This window comes from Pipistrellus hanaki (genome assembly GCF_964339955.1).
Source record: "Pipistrellus hanaki genome assembly, chromosome: 6".
Lineage (NCBI taxonomy): Eukaryota > Metazoa > Chordata > Mammalia > Chiroptera > Vespertilionidae > Pipistrellus > Pipistrellus hanaki.
The window spans coordinates 61376875-61398482 of NC_140508.1; the positions used below are offsets into that span (position 1 = coordinate 61376875).

The following is a 21608-nucleotide window of genomic DNA, read 5'->3' on the forward strand; positions in this document are numbered from 1 at the left end:
TTCACAGTTATTTCCCTAGAGGTGGTAAAGATAAATATAATTATTTCACAGTTTTGCTAATGGTGGTCTTGATGTTAAAACTAAAATCACTGTGTTGGAGACCTGTATAACATGCACTTTATAAACTTGGGTAATCACTAACTAACATGAAATTGGGATTTTTATTGATACTTTTTTTTAAAAAAAAAATGATAGAGGTAATAGGACATAGACATTAAGAGCACAAACTCTGGGTTCAGACTCCTTGGGTTCAAATCTTCGTGCTATGTAGCCTTTGAAAAGTAGTTACTCTTTCTTTGCCTCAGTTAAGAAACTGAGTTAAATGGGGAAGAGGATCTTTGCCAGGCTTGAACAAATCAATTTGTCTAAATCTCTCAGAAAAGTGCCTGGCAAAGATGTGAAATCTAAGGGGTTCGCTATTATTATTTTATAAGGCTTTTAGCAATAACAGAAGATCTGGGTTCACATACGTGTGAATAAAATGATCTGGAAATGGAGGCCAGGTTTAAGAATTGTGCCACAAAGGGTATTATGACTAGTAATTAGAGTGCCTTTGAGAAGTCTCATTTTGAGCCAGCAGATGGCATCCTTGGATGTATTTATCCAGAGTACTTGCCTGCTGATAATGCACAAAGGAAACAGCATTTTTATAGAGCTAAAGAGGCATTTGAGTTTGTTTCATTTGGAGAATTTTGTTTTGTTTTGTTTTGTTTTTCCTGCATGGAGAAATCTCCCTCCCAGTCCCACACTATGCAAACCCCGAATGATACCATGATGGGGCTGGGAGTAAGAAGACAGGGATTCTGTCCTTGATTGTAACTCTGAAATCCTGGGCAACCTCATTAGGACTTGGTTTTCCCCCATAAAATGAGGAGTTGGCCCAAGTTTCCAGAGTACCTCTCTTCTCCCCAATTCTCCTTATCTTGTATAATCTTTAAAACTAATTGCCAATATTTTTTGTTCTTCTAGTCTGATGGTTTCTGTGGGGCATTTGTCATTTGCTCCCCAACACCACTTTTCATGGGTACTTGGATAAAAGAATTTATAAACTGACTGTGATTAATCCAACAGCTCAAGGAGCAGATCTACTTTTAGGACTCACTTTGCAATTTCACAAGAGATGAGATTCCAAAGGACACCGATTATTTAGTCATAGTCCACAGACAGTATTTGATTATTTGTAGGCAATTTCATTGGGCAAGTAACAGTTTCACATTTCTCCCTGGTTGTAGGTGTCTCTATTGTATTACCTGGTCCATCGGATTTCTTTTTGACTGGCTCATCCTCTTGGTCTTCCCACTCCACAGGACCTGTCGAGCATGTTCAATTAACAAGAGTTAGGTTCAGTTAGGGTCTATTAAACTCCAACCCACTCTTCTGGGATAAAATAAAACTTAAACATTAAATTTCAGATTTCCTGTCTATTTTAAGAGTTTCTGGGGAAAAGTTGTAAGAATTCATATCATCCAGAAAAAAAAAAATCATGGATATCAAGAAAATAAAGTATAGTCAGTCTTATTAGCTAGGAAAATTCAAATAAAAATGAAAGCCTTTCATCATCCCAGAAAAAGACAAAAAAAATAGAAAGAGTAATACATCGTGGGGATAAAGCAAGGGGGAAGTGCACGCTTCCACTCACGGGAGTAAATTACTGAACCGGTTTCGGAAAATACCTATTAAAGCAAAAAAAAAAAAAAAAAAAAAAAAAAAAAATGAAGGACACATCATCTAACCCAGTAATAACACTTTGGCTAATGTGTTCTGTGGAAAGTGCATGTTCTTCCTGACCTTCTGCTATCCATTTAAATACACAGACACGTCCGACTGTATACGGAGCTTTGCTCAGGGGTGTCTATGATAGCACTGTTTATGGCTGCAGAAATCTGGAAGCAAACCTTTGTCCATTAGTGATGTAATAGTGGAATAAATTATGTATATCCATATCACAGAATATGCTACAGCTATTATAAAAGGAGGATATGGATTTGTGAATACTTAATTGGAGAGATGGTCACAATACATTACGAATGAACATGGAAGAGCAGTTTGTATGGCATGAACTCACTTTGGAAAAACAAAGGAAACCACACCTGCAGGCCCATGAGGAAGGAGGGGGAGGGAACACAGTATGTTGTGAAGGTTTGGTAGCTCAGTAGATGGGTATCCAGGGCAGACTGTGCATTATCTCTTGACTGATGTCTTGTTATATCAGCTCTGTCTTAATTTTGTCTTATTAAACTAAGAAAGTAAAATAAAATTAAAGCTATACCATGAGGTAGCAGGGGGCAGAATAGTAAAAAAGGAGAGAGGTGTTTCTATGTAGAGTTCCATTAAAAATTATGGTTGTTTTTATTTTAAAATATATTTTTAATTTCACAAAGAATTTATGTATGTATTTTCTCTGTAAAGCCACAAAAATTTAAGAATTTAGATAAGCCTAAAGTTTCCTTTAATCACACCACTTAATCTCAGTCTCTCCACCCCTTCCCCAGAAGCAAGCAGTTATTAATTTTCTAAGTATTTTTTCCTGATCTTCCTCTTGCATTTACACACTATTATATGCACTGATTAAAATGCAAAATACTACGTTGAGGTTTCCTTTGTTTTGTAATTGGTTGCATGATCTGTATGCCATTTTGCAACATAACGCTTTTCATTTGACAATATTTGTCAGGAACTGCTCTCCACATCAGTTCAAAGTAACCCATCTCATTTCTTAAACTACTGAAGAGTATCCCATTATAAAATGATAACATAATTTACTTGGGTCTCCTTTATGTGGGCATTTAAGATGTTTCTAAATGTTTGTTATTAACCAATAATGATTGAGGAATACTCTTAGACAGGTGTCCTTGTGCACATGTGCAAACCCTGCGTCAGGTTACGCCACACACATAGAAGTGGGACTGATGTCTAGTAGGACTGTCTTCAAAGTGGATGGACAACTTTACAAAAGCATTTAACTTCCCACTAGTCCCAGTGTTATCAGGTGTTTAGGTTCTTGCCAATCCCATAGGTAACAACCCAAAATATCAAAACACTGAGTTTATGTTTCTCATGTTACTAGTGAAGCCGAGCTCCTTTTAAAGCGCCATTTCCCCTTTATGATTTGTGAATTGTTTTCATATTTATTGATCCACTGGGGTGAACTTTTACTGCTATTTTGGGATTCTTATTATATTAAAATGCTTATCTTCAGCCTGATTTATATAATGAAAGTGTTTTTCCTGAGTGCCTCCATTGCATTTTACCTTTGCTACTGGTGTGTTTTGTTGTGGTTTGAAATCCCCTCTCCCCCCTTAGAAACGTGTTTCTTTCATATGCCTTCAAATGCAGCAGTTTAATGTTGAATATGGCACTGGTAGTTATGTTCCATTTTTGGTTCACCTTTATTATTACTTTTTCCCAAGAACAGCTTTTAACTTATTGGCGAGGTCTTGTTTTATATTTATTTTCTATAACTTAATCACTCAAAATGATTTTTTTTTCTTTCTACAGACTTCCTTTGGGTTTATTTTGCCTCCTTCCCCCATTTTATAAATGCATCTTAACTTCATGTTTTCATTTCTTCCAAGTGTCAGACACAAGCAATTAAGAACAAGTGAAAATCTTTGCACTCTTTGGAATTTAAGAATTTGATTCCTCCAAAGATTCTGTCCTTTGCAGTTCCTCTGTTGTAGTCAAGACCACAGAAGTGGAGAATGTGGCTGAAGCTGCACTCCAGGACACTCACCCTCCCCAGATCCTTTCCTCTTTCTTTTCTGTTCTTCTCTTGCAGACATTTTTTTCTCTCTGCGCCTCTGTCGGAGTGCTGTTTTAGGGTCAGTAATCCAGGCTTGATAAACAAACTGAAGGGAGAAAGTTCAATTATTGTCTGGCTTTTTAATAATTTAATTAAAAGAAAAACGACCAACACCAAGCTTCCTGACTTTTGGAAACATTTTTTCTTTTTATCCCAACACAAACTAAATACCATCTCCAATATCCTTTCTGCTCCCACCCCCGTATTCTTTCATATGCTGAGCTGACCTGTGCTACTTTCATTATCATGAAATAATAGATGGAGACAGATTTGTAGGAAAATATTTCATTTGGCATCACAGACAATCATGAGAAACTTTGGGTACATACAAACCAGCATTTTCCCCAGCTCACCATTATTATCACATTTGTGATTCTTAACTATTGATCTTTCCCATTTCCCACAATGGAATAAACTGGAGGTCTCACTAAGTATCAATAATTCAATGCTCTCCCATCATAAATAAACTCTGAGTAAAAAAGCAAAATAGCATCTTCTACTGGCCTATGTTGGGAAACAGTTTTGCACATTTGATACCTTCCCTTGTGAATAACAGCTATTACCAGCAACTTGAGAAAGGGCTTTGCAAATTGATTAGTATTTGGAGAGGAAAAATACTGTGATATTAAGATTAAGAAGTTATTGCAGATGGTATGGAAGGAAAACTTGAGCTTTTGGTTGCCTTTAGTCTTTTTCATTCAAGAGCTGAAAATAGTTGCAATAGTATATTATTATAACCCATGATGAACAGCCCACCCGCCGAGAGTCATGCAGGAGAAGGAACAAAAAGGAAACCTTGATATACAGAGTCAGCCACCTAGAACCATGAAGCCAGGCAGGCATGCGCCTCATGCACCCGCAGACACCCCTGGGTCTCAGGGAAGCTGGGTTTTCTGTTCTCATCAGAGAGTTAAAGGAATATTTTGCAGGGTCGCTTGTAGACCCAGGCACTTTCAGTTTATTGATTGTAATGTTCAGATTTCTGGGATATTTGAAAAGCACTGTTTAATGAAACCATGGGTACTGCGTTGCCAGTAAAATTTAAGATATATCTGTAGTACTATCAACTATATATATATATATATATATATATATATATATATATATATATGGGATTCAATGTTTCCACATATGGAAATGTAAAGGTCATAGGTTATTAAGAACATTACTTCTCACTGGTAGAAATCTGAATCTTAAGGGCAATTAATGTAAATATATTATTATTTTTTATTTCTAAATAAAAAACCCAGGAGGCAAAGAAAAAGAAATTATTTTATGCCCCAAATCTTTTTAAAAAAGAATAAACTGCTGGGACCGGTTTGGCTCAGTGGATAGAGCGTCGGCCTGCGGACTGAAAGGTCCCGGGTTCGATTCTGGTCAAGGGCATGTACCTTGGTTGCGGGCACATCCCCAGTGGGGGGTGTGCAAGAGGCAGCTGATCGATGATTCTCTCTCATCGATGTTTCTAACTCTCTGTCCCTCTCAATTCCTCTCTGTGTAAAATCAATAAAATAAAAAAAATAAAAAAAGAATAAACTGAAATTTGAAGAATAAGGATCAAATAAAAGAATTTATGGTGAATGTTTATTGAGTATGTTAATTGGGGAGAATAGCAAGAATATCTCCTTAATGAACAAACTTGCTTCCGCAAAACACTGATTCTTTTTAAAAACCTATTCTGCTAAATGTAAATAAAATTTCAAGCTTACGAGCAAAATATATTTTATTTTAAAAAGTTATTAGAATCCTGTTTCTAGAGAATGCAAGAATCTCAAAAATAAAAAAATAAAAAAATTCAGGATTTGCGAATGTAACAAGTGCACAGTTGGAAACATTTTTCTCCTCTGAAGAAAACGAAACCTTTGGGCTGGAGGGTGAGAAGAAGAGGAGGTGCTTTGATTTGATTGAAGAGGTCTTAGGGAAATGGTGAGGACCACTGAAATTTGGCTATTTAAAGGGAACTCCTGGTTCTACATATGACACCTAAATGATTAAGTCTATCGGTTCTTTTTTGTAGTAATAAGAATTTAGATAATGCAAATATGAGTGAAGAAGGGAGGGGGAAAGAACCATTGATGCTCCTTATTTGTAGGTAAATTCTCTTAATGCTGATAGAAATACAAACATATTAGAGTCCCAGGCACATCTGACAGAGGGTCAGTTTCACTTAAGTTGAACTGTGTCAGGAAAAAGTTGATAATGAAGGTGGAGGAGGAAACATCCCATTTCTTACTGAGATAAGAAATGGAACTTTCTTACTGAAACTTCTCAATTCTTACTTGGTGGCTGTAGCTACCATCCATGTGATGGGGCTCTCTAGGGAACCAGACCCGAGTACTACTCACCATAAGTAGAAAGTGCATGGACATGTATTTATTAACCTCTGGCTTCTCCAAACTGCACTGCCACTGTATTCCCAACTTTTTCTTACTTTAAAAAAAATTTTTTTAATCATATACTATTAAGGAAAATGGAATTCATTTTATAGAATACTTAATTATATAAAAATAATTTAATCTTTAAAACAGGAGAGGACTTCACTGACATAAAAGATCCTTAACTGAAACTGGTTAAATTTCATAAACTGCCCTTTAATTCAGGTGTGGTCCAGGACTTTCTTTATGTTGTCTGTAAGAAGGTATTTTTTAAATAATAAGATTTTTAAAAAATAGTAAGATAGTTACATTGTAATCATTCACAGAAATTGTTTTACATGGATGGAGAGACTCATAGAAGACAGAAGAAAGAATCCTGGGGAAGTGACAACGGTGAATATTAAACTAATAGGCAGGGACCTAGAGTAGATACGGCTACTCAAGGTGATCCAGCTGCTTGCACTTCACCCAGGAATTTGAGAGAAATACAGAGTTTCAGTCCTCCCCTCAGGACCTGCTGAATTAAATAACCTGCATTTAAATAAGTAAACTGTGAGAAACACCTGTGTTGGCTATTATCCAAACCATTTGCTCAACACTGAGGAGCATAAAGAGCTAAGGGTTTTAGTGCTTGCCTCAGATTAAATCATGAGAAACAGGTTTCTTTCAAGTACAATAAGAGTAACTCACTGCCTATGATTTTCAGTGATGAAGTATAACTGCTCGTATTCAGCACCGGTAACTGGACATGAACAGTTATTCAGCTCAGTACCTGGGAGGGAGCAGCTGCACAGATTGCACATGGCAGCTCCATGTAGGGAGGAGGTGTGCTGAATTCCAAATAAGAAATGGAACACTATGTCCAATTTAGGAAGATGGAGAACTGACAGGAAGCCAGGAAGGAGGTGGAACAAGCTGAATCTTTTATTCGCTTCCTTGTAATTTAACCAGCTTTCTGAGAAAAATTAAACTTCTCACACATCGTAACTGATGCATGCAACCAGATAGGACCCCTTTCAAGTGAGATGTGACTTAGACAAAACTACAAAAAGGACAGAAATAGATGTATATCTGCATTTTCTCTTCCTATTTTTCGATAGGCTCTGGTGTCAATGGAAAAACAATAATCAAATAATATGAAATTTGGCTTCTCAGAACTCTTAGTGGAAAGCTTTGTCTAAATTTTAAATTCTTAGAATTCCTTCATTGCTCGATTTATAGGACAGGGAAAATGCAGATGTAGCAACAAGGGTCTGCTTGTCTAAAGATCTACAGAGCAGAGGGTCACACACCACACACCAGTAAAACATCAAATACCTTTGCAGCTCTGATTAAATACTGAAGAATAGTTTTGGGAAGTTTAATGACAGACTTTGGCAAGGCTAAAATGGCTGATGCAAACTTCCCAATAGCTCTCTACAAAGAAGGACAAAGCAAGAGTAATTAGTAGAAAAAAAAGCAAAAACTAATAATTTAATAGATGATGTCAGCATAAGTTTGTCTCTACAACTACATCAACTAGGTTCAAATGTGCCAGTCATTGAAGCTAGAATAAAATGTGCTTATGTTAGAAAGAAAGAAGACAGTCAAACGTTGTGCATAATCCTTGAAAATAGTGAAGACGACCCCGGTCTCTCCTTTGCTGCATGATGAGTTAGAACAAGAGTCATTAGATCAAAAATAAGCAAGTCGTTAGTATTTGACAAGCTAGCTGCATACATGCACACAAACACGGTCATCTGGAAACACAAGAGGTTAGCAATGGGGCCAGTGCGAAAGCATCAGAGCAAGGTGTCTCCGTGAATAGTAACTTAGCTCTTCAGTGTCATTGGGAAAATGAGTGGATGTGACCTGCCAGCTTGAGAAGACCTGGCCAGCAAACTAACATTAGCCTTTTCAAGGACACAACATGTAATTCTAGGTGCCTGTAGTAAAACCAATGAATATTAACTTCTAACATGTGGCTCTTGCCTAAAATCTATATACAACCTATATACATATAAATATATATCAAGCTTTTGTTCCATATGTAACTCTTCCGACAAATCATCATGTTTAGGTAGCACTGATGATACATTAACTGAGTACATTATATTTAGGCTAATGAGTTATACAACTGAGAATGGTACAGTAAGTTCTGGGGAGAAAAAAGCAGTTAAATGGGAAAAATCAGAGCTGTGCTAGATACTTTTATTGCTTCAATAACTTCTCAAATCTTTAGCAATACAAATAAAACTGACTTTCAAAACAAAGCAATATTTAAGTGACCATTTGTTTTAAAACAAAACATGATCAACTATTCTACATATTGAAATATAAGTCCACTCAAGTAATCCAAAGCAAGGACAGAGAGGTCTTCTTCACCTCCCACTTGTGACAGGAAAATAAAGTTCACCTAAGGAAGTTGAATGTTTTTGTTGGTAACATCAGAAACATGTTGGATATCAGTGAATGAAGACCCGACTGGAACAGTGTTCATGTGTAGTAGAAACTAAGGCAATGCTGAGAGCAAGCAGCATTAGTTTAATGAGGAATAAACAATTTTAGATGTAGATCAGAAGCTTCTGGGAGCTCTAACACTTCCTATGAATATGGCAGAAGTCTAGGCTTTTAAGCACCATCTGTCAAACAAACAATAACTCAATTAGCAAACACCATGATTTCCCAAATCCCATAATTACCTGGAAAGCTGACTTTCTTGGAGGTTCTTCATCTTCCTTTTTTAATTCTTCCTCTTCCTCCTCTTCACTATCCGTTTCAAACAAATAATAGTCTCCACTCCTGACCACTAAGCAAAACAAAATATTTACTTACTTCTTGAAAGAGATACAAGATAGTCAGGGGATTATTAATGAAATGCCCCCCAAACATACACATAAATTGCCCATAAGAGGACCACAGTGAGAGACATTGACAGAGAGGAAAAAGAAAACAAGAGATGAAGAGGATTCATTCTGGGCTATGCTATGTGTTGTTGGCATGACTGGGTCTGCAGAGCATGAAGGCCTTGTCTGTGCCATGTAAGAGAATTGGCCACTACTGGGTTGATCTGGTATTTTCTTTCTTCCTCATTGTAAATATTATACAGATGTATCAGATCAACTCTGTAGCAACCAGTTTTGTTACCAAGATGACCAAAATAACTGAAAACTATTTTGCAATTCAGCAATTCTGGTCCTTTAGACAGGCTGAAGTAAAGTGGAAGGCTGGTGTTGTCTGAATGGGTCCAAACTGTTGTAGAAAACCAATCAGAAAGATTCAGGACCACTAATCCGTGTCACCAATCTTCTACTTCACTTTATACTGTGCAGACCTGGCTTTCCCACACGTCACGAAAGGGACACAAATATGGCAAGACATTTGAAAGAGTTGATTTTTAAAAAGATAACACATTGCTATGAGGAAGAAGTGGATGGGCAACATTAAAAAAAAAAGAAAGAAAGAAAGAAACAGAACCACAATAATGCTACCACGAACACTGTGGCTTTTTCTACACGGAGAATGGGACAGACTGGGGCACGGCAGACATGGTCCATACCGTTTAGTGCTGTTAGACTTCTGGTCAACCAGGAACTCCCCAGTCACTTACTGAAATCTGAGGAGACCTGTACTGAGCATAAGACACCAAGCACAAACAGTATAGATCATTCTTGCCTTGCTTAATACTTTCCCTGAAAGAATGTATTGCTGTGCTAAGAGTTAGGATTAGAGAGAGCTAAAATGTCCAGAGATTTATAGAAATTTGAGGATCACATTTTTATCAGTTTGATCATTATTTTAAATTTATCAGAGAAAAGAGACCCAGCATATATATTTCTGATGCTACAAGAACTGTACCATCATTGCAGGAAAACATTAATGCTTTCAAGTTATGTTCATGTTTTCAAATGCTGAGTTTTCTTTTGGATAACATAACATGATGTGTCCAGTTACATTTTGGACTTAAACATTGCAAGGTAATGGAAAACCTTGGCTTGTTTAAAATTAGTTGCTTGAATATCACTAACATGGTCAAAAGGTAAATAATTTTGCCCATGATTTCAGACATATCTGAGGCCTCCATCCATGAAGACGCAGAGGGAATGAATTGGGCCTTATATCCTTGAACAGAAGCACTGTGATTTGTTATTTTTATTGTGAAGAAATAACCAGGCCCAGAGTACTGGGTCCAGGCCTGAGGAAATAAATGCAATATAACATAAGGTAAGAGTAAGCAAGAACAAACCAAAGTTACAGCATTACGTTTGACAGTGAGAAGACCATTAAAGTAATGCCTTCATGTAAGCTCAGAGATTTGCAGGAAAAGTTACATGGACTGTACATCAAATGGTCATTTGGTAAAAAACAGAGTATCAGATTGAGCATTTTACCCTCATTATAGTCTCTAAAATCAACAGTAGCTTAAATTGTATTCAATCATACCTTCTATAACTTTTAGCCATGAGGACACTGTGAGCCCAAGCTGTTTTCACCTCAAGTAGTCATAGCATTGATTTTGTAATTTGAAAAACTACCAATTTGTAAGTGAGAGGTAGAATAAACACATTACAAAAAGAAAAGTGTTAAATATTTTCTATTCTTTACAAAATGTTATTGACATAAAACCAGGAAAATAACAGAGAATATTTTCTTCAGTGCTATCTGTTAATAATGAGTTGAGCTCTTCTATATGCCTTTGTTAGTTCAGATAGAGATCCTGCCTCCAGCCTGTGTCCATATATGTATTACGAATGCCGATGTTATTACTGAACAACTAAGCATGAAAATGAATTTTAAAATCCCAGCTTCCAAAAATGGGCCCTTTATTTCAGATATTTAAATATAAAATGAGGCTTGGCATTGACTTAGTTTTAAAGTGACAAGAAGACACACTACACTGAAATGGAAGGTATCATTGAATAGCAATGATGCAATTGCATGTGTACACATAGGTAAGAAAGTGGGAGATCTGTCACCTGAAATCTATGCTAAGATCTTGAATGCTTACCAATAATATGAACAACACAGCAACATTATTATTACACTGCCAATGGATTTACACAAGGGTATTTCAACTACATTTATTTTTATGCTTGACACCACTAAGAATATCTTCTTGGAAGCCCAGTGACTTTTAGAGAAATAAAAGAGCTTTTAATAAAGTGCTTCCAGATCTGAAGATACATTTTGGAGCATGTCTTAATCTATAAAATAAATCACATGTTCATTCCTTTCCTTTCCTCAAAAGCTTGTAAAGAAAATACATTTTCCAACCTATGAATAGCACACATTCATGCATTATTGCATCATAAGGTATTGTAACGAGGCACATTTACTTTAATTCCAGTCTTTAAGAACTTGATATAATGAGGGTGAAATGAATCACAAAAGTCTAAAGACCATACCCTTCATAGGAAGTTCTTTAAAATATTCCCAACTTGTAAGATCATTATCAAAGACCATATCCAAATCCTTCCAAAATGCAATATTTAGATGAGAAAGGAAACATAACCACAATGATTGTAATGGGAATTTATCCCATCTGAAAAAACAAAACATTTAGTATGACACAATTTTGAAATGGATTGGTCTCTTTAAACTAGCAAAGAACCCTTTACAAACAGAAAGATAGGCATAGTTTACTTGTGACTTGATAGAAATGGGCATAAAGTGCAATGCATTGTTAGATTATCAGCATGACTAACATGTCAATGGGCAGTAAATTTGAGACACAGAGAATTTCACCTTGAATTTTGCCTTTTGACTTTACAACAGGTGTGTTTTTTGTTTGTTTGTTTGTTTGTTTTTCCTGCCATGATGCTAAAATTCAATATTTGGGATTAAATTTAATTACATCCACATATACTGAGCAAATTTTGAATACTGCTTTATTAAATTGGTTTACTCATTTAAAAAATATTTCTAGAATAAGAGAAGCTAATACTAGTATCTTAGATGACACTAGGAATTAAGTATGGGAAAATATTCTGATCAATTTGATTTTCTAGTGATTCTACATATCCCACTCATAGAGTCCCTCCAATCATCATGTGATGTTATGGGCCTTGGTGATATTCCTTGTCTGATTATATTAGTACAGTTATTAAAACACAGAACAAGACATAAAGGACTGACGATATTATAATTTTCAAAATAATTAATAATTACTTAATATTCTAATACATTTAAGGAGGGCTGGATTCAAAGGGATCATTCCATTAAAATACCATTGGCCAATAATGGATGATAGATAGTTCTTTTGCCAAGTAGAACAAATATAGCCACAGAGTACCATAATTTCTCATTATTTTTTTATGCTCGGGAGGGAAAAGCACTAATTCCATGTGACTATCAAGTACTGCTTTTCAAAACTGTTTTCTGACTGCTCTTAACTGGTTTTGGCTGAGCTGTAGGTGATCTGAGGCCACACACTGGGAGCCTTTTTAAAACTAGGGAGGAGGCAGAACTAAAAAGTAAATTCATTTTAAGTTGTTCTCATTTTTCTATTTAACCAAGTGTAAAAATTCCTCACATGCAAATAAAGTCTAAGTTCTGGGAATGAGGGTATGGGAGGCTCATTGGCATCTGCCTAGTATCTTACAAGAGGGTCGCAGACACTGTGAACATAATATTGTCCTTAAATCAGGGTCCCAGGAGGCACAGAAACTTAATTTTTTTAAATTTTATTGATTTTTTTACTGAGAGGAAGAGAGAGGGATAGAATTAGAAACATCAATGAGAGAGAAACATCAATCAGCTGCCTCCTGCACACCTGCTACTGGGGATGTGCCCACACCAAGGTACATTGCCCCTGACTGGACTTGAACCTGAGACCCTTTAGTCTGCAGGCCGACGCTCTAGCTACTGAGCCAAACCAGTCAGGGCAGAAACTTATTTTTATTAAGGGTTTTAAGCCACAAAACAAATACACATCAGCAGGACTCTAGACCTCAGAAGTGGATAACACAGCAGTCAAGATTCTGTCCTTTCTGAGCCCATAAATGGTCATCGGGCTTGGCTTTCTTCAGCCAGTGTGTAATCACTAATTTCTCTGAAGATTTTGTATTCAGGATCAGAGAGCCATTCCTATCACAATTTTCCTATACTCCGACCCCTTATCAAGTCACAAGGATCAAACCATGCATTAAAACACACAGGCCATGGGGACACCTGAATTCTGGTCAAGGATATAAGGGTTAGAATTGACGAAATTGTAAGAGGATCGAGAAAACCTACTGGAAGCATGATCAACCCAAGGCCGCCACCACTGCTTTTTTTTGCCCTTGGCTTTCTGTTTGTCTGCTTCTCCTAAAATAAAATATGTCCAAATATTAATTCTTATAAAGTGAGAAAACAAATTTTGAAAACCACGCTTTAACAACTCAATTGTCAAAATCTAGATAAGTTGCAAAAGTACACGAGAGGTCAGGAAAAGGAACTATATGGAATCTGAATAATTTACATGTATTAGCAATTGATTTTACAAGGTAAATGCTGTGTTCTATTAACATTATGCCACAGTTCCATTTTTCTTTTTAGTAACAGAAAAAAAATATTTAAAAAGGTACTATCTGTCAAAAATGCATTTCACACTAAATTTTCTTTCGAATCAACAGAAAAAGCATCACCCAAAATGTATAACACAATTCAGTGGCAAATAATTTGTTAAAACCATATGTTCCTATAGCCAGACATTTTTCTTGTGATTATTTGAATATATGGTTGAAAATGGATACTATCATGCATTATTTCTCAATTCCCTCTAAATAAAAAAGCATAAAAATGTTTATAAGAAAACCTTTTCGACTTTACTGGGTATAATATATTTATCATAAGGTATCATGAATACATTTAAATATAAATATCATTAAATGATATTTTAACTACCATTATTTAGACACCACATAAAATATGCATATATGCTTAGTTTTCATATAATATTCATAGAAATCAAAGATTATAGTAGATTGCATGTCTGACATATCTTCCCTAAAGGAATAAATTAAGCAAATTTATGCCCACTTCCTTTAGAAACACATCTATGAAACAGAAGGCAGGTTACATACTGATTTAAGTTGTCTTGGTGAAAAGAAGACTTGTAAAGTCATGGATTCATTAAATGTATACTTCATAAGACAATTAAAAGTATCCCATTCACAATGGGAATGTAAAAATTGCTAATTTAAAAAAATACATTGATAATATTGGCAAGATGAAAATTAACGTTATTTTGCAGCCCTACCCAATACATGCTATTATTCAATGTCAAGGTACTTGGGCAAGAAGGAAATGTCTCAACATACTTTCGTCATCCTCTTCAGAGAGTTTTTGGATGTCTTGGCCTTCCCCTGACTCCTGGGTCAAGCTCAGCATCCTCTCCTTACCCTTTTTGTATTTCTGTTGCCTGGCCTTAATGCGATCCATCCTGAAAGATGCAAGAGCAGCAGCAGTGCCAAGAACACGTCTGTAGATATCCTATGGACACACTTTGGGCTTACACTTTTATGTATGTAGCTAAACGCATGAACAAAGTAGTCAATATTTTGGACTTGTGAATAGTTTCTTATTAGAAACAAGTATCTCCATTTTTAAAATATGCTTATGTTAATTTTTACTACACACATGCAAGCCTTAATAATATGACTGATAATAATTATGCTAAAGTTTGATATGCAATACTTTATGTCTACTTATACACTGTAACATAGCTGTCTGCATGCAGCATATTATCCTATCCTAATATATAAAAAGCCAGGGGCTGTCACAACTGAAACAACCAGATGGATGACCGAACAGCAGGCTGTGGGGGGGCGACCAGGCTGGCAGGGGGGTTAGTGAGGGACAACCAAATGACTGAACAGCAGGCTGCATGGGGCATCCAGGATGGCAGGGGGACAGTTGAGGGGGACTAGATCAGTGGGGTGGAGGGTAGTTGGGGGCACTCAGGCTGGCAGGGGGCAGTTGGGGGTGACCAGGCCAGCAGAGGGGGGGGCAGTTGGAGGTGACCAGGCTGGCAGGTGGGTCAATTAGGGGTGGTCAGGCTGGCAAGGGGGCAGTTAGGGGCAGTCAGGTAGGCAGTCAGGTGAGCAGTTAGGAGCCAGTGGTCCCAGATTGTGAGAGGGATGTCCTGAATTGGAGAGGGTGCAGGCTGGGCTGAGGGGACTCCCCACTCACCCCTGTGCATGAATTTCATGCACTGGGCCTCTAGTACTATATAATAAAAGCCTAATATGCTGTGTCTGACTATTTGTTCAACCATTTGACCAGTCACTATGACACTCACTGATTACCAGGGGCAGATGCTCTGACTGGTTGGTTAGTTTGCTGCTGGGGTATGGCCAATCTGGACTGGATGAGACAGGCCAGATACCCCCTGGAGCCCTCCCATAGTCTCCCCCTAACCCTGATCATGCACCAGTGGGGTCCCTCATCCTGACCTAGGGGATTGGGACAAAGCCAGCTCTCTGATATCCCCTGAGGGGTCCCAGATTGCGAGAGGGTGCAGGCCAGGCTGAGGGACCACACTGGTGCACAAATCCATGCACCAGGCCTCTAATGAAATATAAAGTCCTTTATTCTTCCAGGTTTTACATTTTTAAATAATACCTATCTACTTTACATGGTTGTTGTGAACATCAAATGACAAAAATATGTGAATGTGAGAACTGTTATAAATAGCAAGTCGCTCATAAGATGTTAGTAAGTATTTTGTTAGATCATATGCCTCTTCTCTATTTCAAATCTAATCTCTTATTGGTTCTGGACAAATGTTTTATTGCATCTTTAATTATTGTCTTAGTACCTTTATTTTGTCTGCTTTTTTAGGAAGTTTATTTAGAAACAGCAATGTTGAACTCTGTTTTCTAGATCTGCTCTCCTAAAATGTTTCATTGTTTAATTCAATTTCTTAAAATTCTGGATATATTGCTCAAGAACGGATTTAAGCACCATTTCTGCTTTGTGCAGCTAAAATATGTTCAGTTTGTCTTTTGCAATGATCACAGCCTTCATTCTGTTTTATTCTGACCTTCTATCACTTAAGCCAATGAAAAAATTCAGTGAATTACAGTAACAGGCCTTATTATGGGAACACATTCCAAATTTGCTATTTATCTAGACCTGATTTAGGTATTTAGAAACAACAATAGTGACAGTTACACTATATCACACTATATAGTTCATATATGTGAGTGCAAAAAAACAACCATGCCATGGGATAAGTGCAATTTGTACTAGCAAATATTTTTGCATGAGTAAAAATGAAGTCAAAATGAAATGAACTAGTTTAAGCCAACTCAGAGAATTTTTATTGTGAGCTGAATTCTAGGCCATCAGCTCTTAAACCTGCCCCCCAAACCCATGAAGTTCCATTCATTGCTGGAAATCCCACTCTAAGAAAATTCTTTACAATGTGCTAAAAATAAACAAACAACCCCCCCGCCCCCAATTCAAAATTCCCAAATCTCTTGGGTGAAGTCAATTCATGAACTCAACTCAACTTCTCCAGGATGCTCTGTTGGAAAAGGTCTTGAACTGAATATAGGGAAGTGTGGGATGCATTTCTAGTGCTGCCTCTAGTTAGTTGTGAATTTTAAATGATCTAATACTGTGGGTCATCAGTTTCTTCCCAAAGAGACTGGATTATATTATCCCTTAAGATCCTTCCAGAGCCAGAACTCTGCATTTATTCTCTTAACCCACAGAGGTAATGACCATTTACTCCAAGTGCCTGGCACTGTGAAGGATGCTCTCTCATTGATTACCTTGTTTAATCTTTCTAAATAAAAACCTCAGGGAGAACTGTCAGCCTTAATTTAAATCCAGAGAATGTGAATGACTCCCTCAAGTTATCAAAAGAAGCAACCGGCCGAAACCGGTTTGGCTCAGTGGTAGAGCGTCGGCCTGCAGACTGAAAGGTCCCAGGTTTGATTCCGGTCAAGGGCATGTACCTTGGTTGCGGGCATATCCACAGTGTGTGTGTGTTGGGGGGTGTGTGTGCAAGAGGCAGCTGATTGATGTTTCTCTCTCATCTATGTTTCTAACTCTCTATCCCTATCCCTCTCTCTTCCTCTCTGTAAAAAAAATCAGTAAAATATATTTTAAAGGGAAAAAAAAAAAGAAGCAACCAAACTAAGCCTTGACATTGGCCTTACCCAAGCCAGCTCCCTTTCTACATCATTGTAGCCAACTTTCTTTGTGATGACTTCCATGATCAGCCTACCAGTTATACCAGTAAATACCTGGGAAGTTGTGAACCGATTTTTCAGGGGGTTGAGGCTTCCAGAGAGAGAGCTGAGAGTGTCTGAATGGGATCATACCAACCCAAACTAACAGACACAGAGGAGAGGAAAATAAAGCATCCTTACTGCCTCTTCAGCTGATCCATTGACTTTTTCTCTTCCTCAATTCTTGCTTTCACAGCCTTTACAATTGTGGCCTGGAAAAGTTCAGCCCCTCTAAAGGAAAATTGGAAACAGAGCAAATGAGTATTTCTACTGTTGTTACTCACCTCCCCCTAAAATAACGATAAGGGTTCGAAAACATTTCTTGTTGGACTGTAGACTGAAGTTTCTTGGCCCTTTCCAAGCAGACAGACATGGCACAACCTCCCCCAGGAAAGAGTGGCTGCTCACACCCTTGAGAGATCAGTGAAACTAAAATGGTTTGTGTAGCTTAAGACCTGAAAAGCCATGAGCCGCTTCAAACCTGTCCCACGTAACATTATACTTCAGGTTACTCCCCTGACCTTCTTCTAGCTGTCCCACTAGAGGACATGTGCAAGAGTGAGTTCAGATTGGTTTTCTACTCAGTACATAAGGGAAAGTGCAAATGTGAATTGCAAACCCCATCAATGGGGTTTTTAGTCTTTTGCCTCTTTGATTCTATTCTTTCTATCCTTCCCCTTCCTTCGGCTTTTTCTCACATCCCAAGCCAACTTAAGGGTCCCCATAGATATCGTCCATCTCTGTCAACATCCTCAACTCTGTCCCATCATCACAGGTCACAATCGCTTGGCAAATGGCAGGTCTGCAGAATCTCAGTGATGTGCCAGCCCTGGGTGTGGAGGGGCTATCATCAGAGGTGCAGAAACCTATGGCTGGCCGACGAACCACTGCACCACACTCTCTGGAAGCTTGTCTGCTCCTTTCCAGTGGGCATTTCACACTTCTTACTCTTTTCTCAAGTCCTGAATTCTGTCAACGGCTCTTCACTCCTAAGTAAACACCTAGCTTCCTACTTCCCAGAGAGAACATAAGTTCCAAGCAAGTATTTGCTTAGCTTCCCGCCACCTATCCTGTGGATACCCATTCTCAGTGACAGAGAAAGAGGTGACATTCTCTTGCCTGAGGCCTGCCTTGTGCTCAGGTCCCTTCCCCACCTGCAGCCTGAGGGACTCCATCCTTCCTTTTTCTCCTTCTCTTCCTTCACTTTCAACCTTCACACTGTTACTGAAACCTGCTTATAGGCATACAAACATTCTCAAATCTTAGCAAAAGAATCCACGGACCCCACATTTTCCTACGTACAGCCTTATATCACTGCCCCGGGATCATCAAAGATCTTACATCTCTATCTCCAAGTCTTTGCTTTTTAAAGAATGTGTTTACTGAGGTGATGCTGATGAGTAAAATTATACAGGTTTCAGACACACAATTCTACAACACATCATCTGTACATTGAATTGTGTGTGTTTACCTCCCCAAGTCAAGTCCCCTGCCTCCAAGCCTTTACTTCCAACCTTGGCTCACCAGTGTCTGGTTCTGATTCTCACTTGTCAAGGTCACTGATTACGCTGTTTAATTGGCTAGTGTCTCTGATATGGGTACAGCAGCCTAAGGGGTCACACACCTAGCCATCTTGATGGCACTCCTTTTAATACTTAGTCCTTTTCCTAGTCTCTCCCCCTACACCTACAAGACCAGGGGGAAAAACTGGAAGAAGAGTGGAAACTAAGAAGTCTGCCCTACCTCGATGCCAGGATCTGTGAAGCTTTTATATCCGCCACAACGTGTAGGAAATAGTAACTCATAAAAACTCTTCTCTGCAGCAGGAGGAAGGCAAAACATATACTGTCCCAAATAATTCCTGCTTCACCACTGGGTAGTTTACATGAGGAATCAGTATGAGCTGAGGCAAAAAAAATTAAAATAATTAAAATTAACATCCACTTTTGTTGTTGTTATTTTATAAAACCTGTGGTGTGATCAGGCCTAGGAAATCACAGGCATGAAAGCAACATTCTGATCCATCCACTCACTTAAGAGCTGATTTATTGAAGAGCAAGGTCATGCCCTTAAAATCCAATAGGAACATTGATCCCTAAGGCTGACCACAAAGCGAACTCGACAATGTAAAGCACAGGAGGGGCTCTTTGCTAAGGAAGACTCCTGAGTGTTCCCCACTTTTAGGGAGAGAGGGACTCCTCTTTCCCCAACCCCCACCAAAGGCCATAAAGAAATAATGACTGCATGTCTCAACGCCAGAGGCAATGCTCTGGTACAAAATAAAACACCCTTCCTGGAAATGGGCTCTAGCCAGATGTAGGCAGCACAATGGGGCTTATTAGAAGAAGAAGTCTCAACAGCACATCTGATCCTAAGTCAAAGCAAATCCCCCATGACCCTTCATCCTCCACACAGTGGGGGAGCATCATGTTCAAGTCACCCCCGTTCTAGGCACCAGGGAGGATTGTGTGTGGTGCTGCCCTGGGTTCTGATGCAAGAGGCAGAGAGACGAAAATGGGATTTCTGGCTCTGTCTTGGCGGAAGTGTAACTCCAGGATTTCTCCAGCTCTTCCTACTTATTTCCTGGGTTTGAGGTTCTCTGAGCTTCCAGAGGAGAGAAGAACATGGAAGTCAGAACTACATTGATGACCAAAGATTCTAACTGCACACAACCACAGGTTTGAGTGGGCATCTGTAACTCTTCCTGATCATAATTCAAAAAAGTTCTGGGAGCTACTGCAGGAAACACCTAGCCTCCAGACCTACCAGGATTTGGGGTGTTTGTAGATGACAATCTATGATGAGCAGAATAGGAGCATTTCTTATTACAGACAATAGATTCACAATGTAGTGCAATCCTATAATCTCCATGTAGAGATTAAATTGAACTCCATTTCTCTCTCTCTCTCTCTCTCTCTCTCTCTCTCTCTTTCTCCCTCTCTCTCTCTCTCTCTCTCTCTCTCTCTCTCTCTCTCTCTCTCTCTCTCTCTCTCTCTCTTTACATGTTTTGACCCAATGTTAAATTATAACAATACAGCTTTCCTTCTCTCTTTGTTCTTCCATTCCCAAATATGCTTCTCATACTTACGCATTTTATAGCCTTTGACTGTGCAGGCCAGGCTGAAAGCTTGGATCAACCAGCAATTATTTATAACCAAATCTTCAATGTATCCACATGCTCCTATCTGCAAAACAAATGGAAAAGGCAAATTCTGAAACTCTGCACCCAGAAAAAAAAAAAAAACTCGATGATTTGTGGTCCTAACGTGTGCAGGAATTCACCAAGTCTCAGTGCCAATGACTGTGGGAGGCCCTGACATGTAAAATTATAGTCACCACTGGGTAGTGCTATCAGTGCTTCCAGAGCACCATCATTTCCCAGGGAAAATTAGACCCAATGAGTAAAGGAAGCAGCTTAAATGTCATGTTGTTACACTTGGAAGCACCTTTCCTTTAAAGAGAAAAATCTTGGATTATCAAAGAAACAAGCTGAACTCTGTGACAGTAAATGGGTAAGCACTGAACTCCAGGACTTTGAATTTGGCCATTATTTCCTGGCCTGTCAGACATAGGAAACCTATGCTATCTGCCAAGACATTATCATAAACATAAGCTGCATGATATATAGTTCTTAGAATAGGAGCAGAGGTTTCTTCTTCTTCTTCTTCTTCTTCTTCTTCTTCTTCTTCTTCTTCTTCTTCTTCTTCTTCTTCTTCTTCTTCTTCTTCTTCTTCTTTTTCTTCTTCTCCCCCCCCCTCCTCCTCCTCCTCCTCCTCCTCCTCCTCCTCCTCCTCCTCCTTGCCAATTCTCTGGGTAAAGGAATCTTTTTTGTTTTTGTTTATTTCAATGTGGTTGTCTTATAACAATGCTTTCTTATCATGTATTAAATATGAATTATTGTAATCCAACACATAAAAGTGATGGCTGAATTATGCAGATTTCTTGGGGATGGGAGAATATAATTAGAATTTGCTCCCAAATCAGCAGTTACCCAGCATCAGTACATGGTTGGGGTAATTCATATTTCAGTCCTACACAGCCACGCTTCCCAAGTTGGGAATATTCTAGCTGCTTTGTTTACCTGGACACCTTCAATCTATCTCTCAGGCCTCCTCTGGTGGGTTCAAATGGCATCACCTCTAAGAAGTCTGTTCCCAACTTATCTAGGCAATATATTACATACCCCTTTTTTGTTTTATTTTCCTGAACCCTTGTGATAATTAGCAT

General features: G+C 38.3%; 1 protein-coding gene across 3 annotated transcripts in view; it reads right to left on the bottom strand.

The window, feature by feature from the left end:
• Positions 1-21608, bottom strand: part of PIEZO2 (piezo type mechanosensitive ion channel component 2) — a 309596-nt gene that overhangs the window by 38045 nt on the left and 249943 nt on the right. For all 3 annotated transcript variants that reach the window (XM_084887741.1, XM_084887742.1, XM_084887740.1), the window contains 8 exons: positions 20470-20566; positions 19125-19284; positions 17523-17612; positions 14460-14581; positions 13393-13464; positions 8859-8965; positions 3734-3848; positions 1251-1310 (listed from right to left, as the gene is read on the bottom strand). In XM_084887741.1, the coding sequence (XP_084743867.1) occupies positions 1251-1310; positions 3734-3848; positions 8859-8965; positions 13393-13464; positions 14460-14581; positions 17523-17612; positions 19125-19284; positions 20470-20566 (823 nt within the window). The remainder of the gene's footprint in view (positions 1-1250; positions 1311-3733; positions 3849-8858; positions 8966-13392; positions 13465-14459; positions 14582-17522; positions 17613-19124; positions 19285-20469; positions 20567-21608) is intronic.